This window comes from Elaeis guineensis, chromosome 8, assembly GCF_000442705.2.
Source record: "Elaeis guineensis isolate ETL-2024a chromosome 8, EG11, whole genome shotgun sequence".
Classification (NCBI taxonomy): Eukaryota; Viridiplantae; Streptophyta; class Magnoliopsida; order Arecales; family Arecaceae; genus Elaeis; species Elaeis guineensis.
The window spans coordinates 134,703,613-134,712,994 of record NC_026000.2 but is presented as its reverse complement, the minus strand read 5'-3'; the positions used below and the strand labels follow the sequence as shown (position 1 = coordinate 134,712,994).

The 9,382-nt window shown below is 41.4% G+C and overlaps 1 protein-coding gene across 1 annotated transcript; it reads right to left on the bottom strand.

The window, feature by feature from the left end:
• Positions 1-7,031: 7,031 nt before the first annotated feature.
• On the bottom strand, positions 7,032-8,528 carry LOC140851134 (putative calcium-binding protein CML19). Its single transcript, XM_073242687.1, has 2 exons — positions 8,257-8,528; positions 7,032-8,129 (listed from the first exon to the last, which is right to left on the bottom strand). Exon 2 carries the CDS (start codon positions 7,869-7,871, stop codon positions 7,287-7,289), a length of 585 nt encoding a protein of 194 aa, XP_073098788.1. The 5' UTR covers positions 7,872-8,129; positions 8,257-8,528; the 3' UTR covers positions 7,032-7,286.
• Between the last annotated feature and the right edge of the window lie 854 nt (positions 8,529-9,382).

Sequence of the window (9,382 nt, the reverse complement as noted above, 5' to 3'; positions counted from 1 at the left end):
AAGAAAAATGAGCCTGATTATACTGACCTCGGTCTCTACCAAAATGACCACCTCCACGACCACGGCCTCTATTTGGATGACCATGTAGCTCATAGCAGTAAGCTTTGATGTGGCCCGACTTATGACAGTGGTCACATATTTTAACCCCACGAGGTCGAGGCTGAGTTTCTTGAGCAGAATTAGGAGACGAGCTTCCAAGAGTATTAGGCTGTACCACAAATGCAGATCGTATAGCTGTATTCGTAGAAGAAGACATAGTGGTTAATCGAGTTTTTTCACTAAGAACCAAAGAAATAGTTTCATCAAGAGTTGGCCACTCCTGTGTACTAAGAATAGAAGAGCGTCGATACTCAAACTCTGGGTTTAGTCCATCCAAAAAATCCACAAGTCGCTGTCGCTCTATCCATTTGCGAAACACATCAACATCACCAGGATGATTAGGGGTAAAGGGACTATAAAAATCAAAATTATTCCACAACCTTTTTAATTCTCCAACATACTCTATTACAGATCGGGAATCCTGATTAAGTCCTCGAAGCTCTCGCTGGATCTTATGAGCATGCATATTATTGCCTTTGTAAGAATAAGTTGTGGCTACAGCCTGCCATAACTCATAAACATTCGTTAGTGCCTCAACCGTATGAGCAACACTTGGTACCATAGAGGCAAGGAGCCATGCTACCACCCGAGAGTTATTAGAATTTCACTGTCTAACAGCTATCCCATCTTCTTCTGGCCTTATTTGCAGTACCACTTATAAACCCCTCAAGATTATGAGAATCCAAAATTAGACGAACATATCGCGTCCAACATAAGTAGGTACCCGGCCCATCCAATTTGATCGGGTTAGTTTCTAGGGTGATCTTTGAAAACTCACTACCCGAGATACGAGATTCCATCATCCTAACCATTAACTTTTCTAAATCCTTCATGGTTAAAGGAGTTTTATCACCCATAACAAAAACTTAAATGATCAAGTAAACAAGAACAATCTTGAGGGAGAAAATTGAAGTTTTCTCACCAACAATCTGAGATAAACTTAGATGACGAAAAAATATCGAATCTCTGCTTCCATGAAAGGTGCCTTGATAATATTCAGAAACTCCAAAACAGGACGCTCCATTGTTGCTCCAGAAAAAACAGCATCTACAATTGGAGACACATGTGACAACAGTAGAGTTTTTTTTTTTTTAGTATTTTAAAAAAAATACCTAATAAGGGATGAGAACCGTTTTCAACCCCGTGGTTCTCGGGTGGAAACGGTGGTGGCGTCGATGGCAGCGGCGGTAGCAGCGACGGCAGCGGTGGTAGCAGTGTCAGCGGTGGCGATTGCAGCGGCGATGGCAGAAGCAGCGACAGCAGTGGCGGCGGCGACGATGGCAGCAGCAGCGGAGGTGGCGATCATAGTGGAGAAGGCTCAGGCAGCGGCGGCGGCAACGATGGCCGCGGCAGCGGAGGCGGCGATCATAGCAGAGGCGGTGATCATAGATGAAGATGACGGTTCCGGGGAAGAGGCGCCGATGATTTGAAGGGATGCGAGAGAGAGAGAGTGAGAGATTTAACAAAAATGGAGAGTGGCTTTCAAGGTTTGCAGGGATCCACAGAGAGAGCAGCGGCGATGGTTTGAAGGGGGAACAAATCCCACTCTGTTTGAGAGGAGAGATTTGAGTTGTGGATGGTCGGCGGTTGAAGAGGTTTAGGGATTGAGATGAGGCGGAATAGAGCACTCTGTTCCCTAAATATGCTCTGATACCATGTTGACAAACAGAAGTATAGACAGAAGAAGAATAGAAAAGAGGGTGAAGACGAAGATTTCAGAAGAAGAATGATTACTTCTCTAGGACCAAAAGGGTCCTTTTTATTAATTTTTATGGACTCAATTTAGGAATTATATAAATATATTTCTCTCTAATTAGACGATTGCATTCCTAATCAGAGGGATTCAGTTTAGGAATTATACAAATATATTTTCCTCTAATTAGACGATTGCATTCCTAATCAGAGGGATTCAATTTAGGAATTATACAAACATATGTCCCTCTAATTAGACGATTGCATTCTTAATCAGAGGGATCTACAGCTCATTTCAACAACCTTTGACCGAATCACTTCTCATTGGCAGCTGGTTCTTTAGGCCTCTGATTAGCAACTTTATTTGCAGGCATGGGCCTCTGTAAAATTTTGTTGGTTATTTGAATGAGAAATTCTTTGTACATCGTGAGTGGTGTACGTAGAAAATCCGACGTAGAGTATACTACCTTGTCCGATTGATCCACATAATCATCACTTTCAACACGCATTTAATGTCTGCAAGTCGGCTATTTCATTTAAAATTTTATATGACAAAAATATCTTTATCTTTTGAAAAAAATTATAACATCCTGTAGCGTAATATAGTACAAGATGTCATAATATGGCCTAAGATATCATAATATGAGAAGAGCATTTTTGTCCAACCACTTTCCAAGGCGCATTTAATATTTACAGATCAGTTTTTTCATTTGAAAATTTTGAATGACGAAAATGCTTCTGTTCTTTAGAAAAAAATTATGACATCCTGTACATATTATGAATGCAGGATGTCATAATATAAATATAGAATGTCACAATATTTTTAAAAAGCAGAGGAATTTTCGTCATATAAAATTTTTAAATGAAAAAACTGACCTGCATGCATTAAATGCACGTTGAAAAGTGGTGACTACGTAGATCAATCGGACGAGGCAGTGCACTCTACGTCAGATTTTCTACACCGTCTGCGGTGCACAAAGAATTTTGCTTATTTGAATAGATCGATATGCACCACCTCTGAAGACGCAAAGAATTTTCCTGTTGCCTAATCTCTTATAAACCAAAGAATTACTCGGATGCTTAATCCCTTAAAATTCAATTGCTGTTCTTAAGCTGATTGCCAGTGTTTTGATAATAGGGTCATCCTTTTGAACTGGTACTGGCACGAATTTAGTCTATATCATTGTCTGTTGGGTGACATGTTGCAGTATTGCCGTGCGCTAGTCTTTGTTTTTAAGCATTTGGTTCTGACTGATTTCCATTTCATCCAACGAAGCTGCTCTTATCTTTATGGTTTAAGACTTCAGAAGTTGTCTCAGAAGCTTTTGAGTTTGTTTTAGTTTCTTTGTTCTTCTTTTTGAGTCTCTCCAGTTCCCTGTTATCTTGTTGGTGATAGCTGTCCGGACCCTGCATGTACTTTAACTGCTTGAATTCCAGTGGAACTTCCTTTCTTCTCTAATAAATAGTTATCATTTCTGCAGGACTGATGACATGCCAGCACACATCAAATCAACAATGTTTGGTTGTGCCTTGAGGTATGTATTTTTTCTTTACCTGGGAAAATACCATCTCTCTTTGAATTTTTATGGCATTGAACTTCGACATATATATGTCCAGGATTCCAATAGCTGATGGTCATCTCAATAAAGGAACTTGGCAGGTAGGCAGACCGGCATTTTTTAAATGCTTGCATCTTCGTTTTCTATAGAACTGTTAAATTGTTCTTCAAATGAGCAAAAGTGGATAAAGAAGGATGGCCTAATACATGAGGCTCCTATGATTGTAAGGTCTGCAGATAATATATACAACCTAGCCCAATATATAGAGAGACTATTTTCATATTTCGAACTTAATGAAGCAATCTTACGGTTGTGTCAAGGCTCATGCTCATAAACAGCGGTTTAGTGCACGAGACTCCTACTATTGTAGGGATTGGGATGGTTGATACACGCAGCTTTACCCCTACGAGGAGAGATTGATTCTATCTTTCAAATCCACAATCTCCGGTGGTTGCTTTAAGAAAATTTATTCTATTAAAAAAAAAAAAAAAAGGCAAAAACAGAATTCACCATAAATAGATGCTTCATAGAAGGTTACTGTTAGATAAGTATCTATAAATTAGCCATCTATGTGCTGAAAATTTATTTTGATTCTCTCTCACATTTATCAAAATCATGAAAATTCATTTGATTCTCTCTCTACTAATCAAATTCATGCATCATCCAAATAGAGGAAACCTTTTAGTGAAAGACAGTTTTTTTTTCACTCTTATCAGAAATATCTCACACTGTTGCTTTCTGCCCACGTTTTTCTGGTTGGTCATATTTTTTTAATTATATTTTTATTGTTGTTGCATTGTTTGCTTTCCATTTCTTATTTGTTCTATGTACTTTAGAGCATATGGCTGTGTGAACATCGGGATCATGCTACAACTCGCAAACTTGTGATTAGCCATGATGGGATATAATTAAGTGGCAAAAGGTTGGAACGTAATTTGAATGTGAAAACTCTGGAGGTGAATGATTTTGCATACGTAAATCATATGATATTGTTCATTATATAAATATAATGCACCAAGTAGAAAGACTATTTTCAGTCATCTAATCAGCCGTTTAGTTCTATATCTTTATGTTTAGTTGTTTTCTTTATGATCACAGTATCCTTTTATGCTTTTAGATTCGGACATATTCTTTCACTTAAAAAAAACATCTATCTTGCTCATCCAAGAGTTTATGCATGATCTATGGCATGCACCTATTCATTGGAGCCTGATGGCAATCAAGCTAGATATGGAGCGGGTCTATGACTGGATAAGTTGCTAGCTTTCCTGGGACGTGGTCTACCAGCTTATGCAGGATGGAGACCTTGGGATCCAATTTTTGCTAGTCAGGATGGAGACTATGATTTCCAGACATGCAACCAGACTCCTCACCCAATCTAATTGCTTGTGGAGCAGGATGATGAGGGCTTGATATGAAACTTGGAGCTGAGGGTCTCATATTCGGATTGATCCCGACTGTTATTCATCTGGAGGGAGATTTGTACTCACGCCCCAATAGTAGTGGCCTAGGTCAGGTGGCTGCTTGGAGACAGAACTTCAGTTGATGTGAGTCAGAATGCTTGGATTTTCAGTTTGTCTCTCTATCGTTGGCCGGCCTACATCAGTATAGAGATAGACGACCACCTACGAGTTTGTTTGATCACTGCTGATGGCAAGGATTGGAGGGCTTAGGACATCATCTATTTCTTTGGAAGTCAACTTGCTAACAGAATTCTTACTATCCCAATTCCTATCTATCGAAGCCAGGCTTGAGGGTGTGGGGTCGGTCTTGCTGCTCTAAGATTTCTGTCAGAGATCTCACTGAGATAAGTAAGCCAATACCAGACAAGAGAATCAAGGCAGTTTGAATCTGGAGAGTGACTGTCCATCTCAGGATCAGACTCTTCTCTTTGGAAGGTCGCCTAAGATCGACTCTCAACTCAAACACTTCTCAAGGATAAAGGTATGGAGCATCCAACTGTCTGCCCAATCTGCAAACTAAAAGACGAGTCGACTGAGCATGCACTCCTTTACAGTCCAAGGGTGAGTTTGATCTGAAGGATAGCAGGTGGTCAGTCATAAGGGACGATCAGTGCTCCTTCGCTTCCTCCCTTCCTAGATGCGATCCATTAGAGCACGATCAAGGGTTCATCCTAGGGCGACAGGATGGCGCACGTCGCTTACCAAATTTAACTGTTTAGAAACAGCTTGATTTTCTATGCCAAGATTGTGCCTATGCATTGAGTACTTGAGAGAGCATGTTGCTTAGCTGCAGAGTACTGTCGCTTAGACATTACTGGCACGAGCCTTGTCACCCCGAGTTCCGAAGACTCTCTTGTAGTGCCTGCAGTGACTCAAAGGATTCTGTTGATTTTCTAAGAGCCCCCTCCTTCAAAATTTATTAAGATCAACTTCAATAGCAGTGTCAGAGATGGCACCGACGTTCGGACTATGTCATCTAGAATCTGGATGTTAGGTTGTTGGCGACGGGAGGTTCACATCTTTTTGATCCATCCATCTCCAAAGCGGAGCTTCGTGCTACTGGGCATACATCATCTGCATGAGGAAAGAGCCACGGGCAAAAAGGATTTTCATTGAGAATAACTCCACCACAATCATCGGTTGGATTCGAGAGGAGGTGAAGCATCTGGATATTTATCCGATCCGATCTTCTGTGACATCTGAAGGTCCTTTCGTCATTCTACCACGACGACTGCTCAGCATATTTTTCAAGAGACAAATAGTGCTGGAGATTGGGTTGTCTCCTTTGTTATCATGTATACTGGAGACTAAATATGATGTCAAGGCGACGATTGTTTTGGGCTCTGAAAAATATTTTATATTCTAACTTTTTGAGCTCCATTTGTATCAAAAAATATATATATATGTTAATGTGGCTTGAATTTTGGATATCTTTTATGGGCTCGAATTATGACCCAATCTGAAAAGCCCGCGTTGCGACCTGAATGAAATATTTTGGGAGGTCTGTGGTGGTAGCGGAGGGCATGGGCCGATAGGCCCATGCCCGAAGCCCACCACTGACCTCATTGGGGGGTGCGGGGGGCAACGCCCCCCGCGGTACGGACCAGTATAAATATTGTATTTTCTGCCAATCTCGGCAGTTTTTGTGAGAGGTTTGGGAAATCAAAGTGCGGCTAGGGTTTGGAGAGTCCTGGAGTGATTGTATCTCTCTTTTCATCATAGTGGAATTTTTCTCTCGTGTCTTGCCCGTGGACGTAGACTTTTCAGCCGAACCACGTAAATCCTGTGTTTGTTTTTCTTTCTCTTCTCTATTTTGTGTGATTGTACGAATCTGTGTGTGCCCTATATTTGTGCTTGCTATAACAATATATATACACGTCTTTACCTTTTTCACTGTGCATGTCAAGAAAGTTAACTTTGAGTCTGTGGTAAAATGATCCTCCAGAATCCAAAACGCTTGAATAATTTTTTCATTCAACTTCTATCTTGAGGTACTTCGTATAAAGCATTTTGAACTTTTTGGTGAAGCAAAGAAGATCCAAGGAATATTGAATTACCAAGCCAGCATTACGTGGATCCGAGGAATTTTCAATGTCCGCTTGGCATGCATCCCTCCTGGGAGACCAGACAGTACACTGGCAGTTCTTTGAATGGTGTCATTCGAACTTTTTTTACATAGTTTTTTACAAAAAAATAATACTCAACTAACTATAAATTATTATAAAAAAAATATTTTTTATGCCACTTTTCTATGATCATCGAAGTATGCAAAAATTATTTTTTCAGAAATTATATAACTAGGCATTAGCTTCTCAAGGAAAAATATTTTGATACGATAAAATTCTTCTACGAACCAGACGAGTCCGGAGTAATTACCATGGTAGGTGCAGTGCTACGTCACCAGTCCACAGACCACACGACATGCACATATGTACCAGCTTGGGTGCCTTGGAACAAGACCATGGCCTTGCGGTCATAGCATCATGATCCTGAACTCATCAAAGCTGATCACACCATCCCCATTGATATCAAACCGATGAATCATGATCATGCAGTCCTCGATTGTTTTGGACACTCCAAGCTTGCCAAGTGCCCTCTTGAGGCTGGTGGGTGTGATGCACTCCTGGTCGTCCATCTCGTACACCCGGAAAGCCTCCCTCAAATGCCTCCCTTTCTCCTCCTCTCCCTCAGGGCCCAACAACTTGACAAAATCGTCGAAGCCCAACAGCCCATCACCATCGGAATCGGTGGACTCCACGAGGGCCGCCGCATCCTCCAGTGAGAGCTCTTCACCGATCGTCCGCATGCATCTCTGGAGTTCCGCCGGGGAAATGTTGCCATCGTCGTTGCTGTCAAAGTAGCGGAAGACCCTCTCCAACTCCGGGGTTCTCGGCCCAGCCGACAGCATCCGAGATGCCTTCGGAGGCCCAATGGGCTTCGCCTTCTCAGGCTTCTCCTTCTTGGGTGGCCCCAGGATGCAGCTCGCCCAACTGACAAGGGACCACTCTTTCTTCTGAGGTGCTGTGGAGCTGGTGGAGGCTACTGCTTCTGACTTCATGTTTGAACGTAGAAATTGGCTACCAATGTTTCCTTCGGCTAGAAATTGGATGGCCACAAGCTCACAGACCCAAGAAGTGGGCAGAAGCTATGGAGCTGGTGAATCTATGGAGGGAGGATTGTTCCGTGGAGATTAAAAAGAGGCGTTTATTCGAGAGTGGATTGTGATTAAATCTCATGACATCGACAAATGAGCGGCACATAGTGCGAGAAGCGAGGGAATTTGGTGGAAGGTTATGACCGGGATAGTTTCGTAAACCTGCCATTCAGAGGAATGGTAGGAGTTCAGTAGACTACAAGACTGGAGGATATAGGGCTTAACTAGAGAAAGGATGATAGCTAGTTATAGATAACAAAAAAGAAAAGGAGAGAGTTGGGAAGTTCACCTATTGTTTGCTTTTGTGTTTCGTTAGTAATTGGAGTTCATGGCCGCATATCAGGGAGTACAACATGGTGAGAACTGAGAAATGGTATTCAGCACTTTTGCAGGCCAATGCGCATGCAACGCCACTTGAGAAGACAATTGGTTCAAAAAGGTGGGTGAGAGAGAAGGTTTCTCAACTCCAGCATGGTTGTTCCCCTTATTGGAAGGAGGAAGGAAGAGAGGATTGAAGGTGAGGAAGCTTTGCGAGTTTAGAAGCTTAGCTTGGGATTTCCCAAGTTATATAGACTGGCCAACAGACTTTCAATATGTCTTCTACCGTACTCAACGGCTGTTTCAGTTGACATACTCAACATAACGCGCTCCTGTCGCTATAGGACGAAGGTTCCGAGAAAGTTCCTGTGAGGTAGACTGGCAGCAGAATTGGACTGCGATAAGAGAGAAAATTAGATATGAGAACATTTCTAATAGCCTTTACGGCAAGTTGTCTATAGAGCCTTAGCGTATTTGAGACAGCATAGTTTGCATCCACAATGAGATCTGATTTGTAACGCCGGACCGACCCTATTAACGGCTGCGCAATAGACACGACGGGAAGCAGTATTAGCTCATACGACGATAAAACTTATACGAAGAAGTCTGATGCAATCCTGATCTACAGAAACAGCCTGATTGCCACCAAAAGAAAAAGAAGAATCGTCCAGAAACAGCATCTTGATTTTTTATACCTAACTCCAAATATTCGAGATAAAGGAAATTTCATGAGCACTCCCAAATGAGTTAGGAATCAAGTCTGTGTGATATTCTTCTATAATATGCCTTATCCACTGAAGACGGTGTCTCAATCAGTAATGAAAAATGTTCTCTCTACTATAATGACATAAAATTTAACTTTATTACAACCATCATAAAAATATATTATTAGAGATTTATCTTAAATCTAGATCCAAATTAAATTAAAATAATTAAAAATAAATCCTAATATATATTAGTGTGGGTTACATCCAAATGAGTTCGGTTGAATACATTCCAACATGAGTACCTCGTCACCCAAGGTCCCGTCCGGACTATTCAATGACTATTTTGCAGCAAACGTGCATCATGTTACGTGAAGGAGCTGGTTAGCTTAG

Coding starts and splice junctions, on each gene's coding strand:
- LOC140851134 (XM_073242687.1), bottom strand. CDS start 7,871: ATGAAGTCAGAAGCAGTAGCCTCCACCAGCTCCACAGCACCTCAGAAG.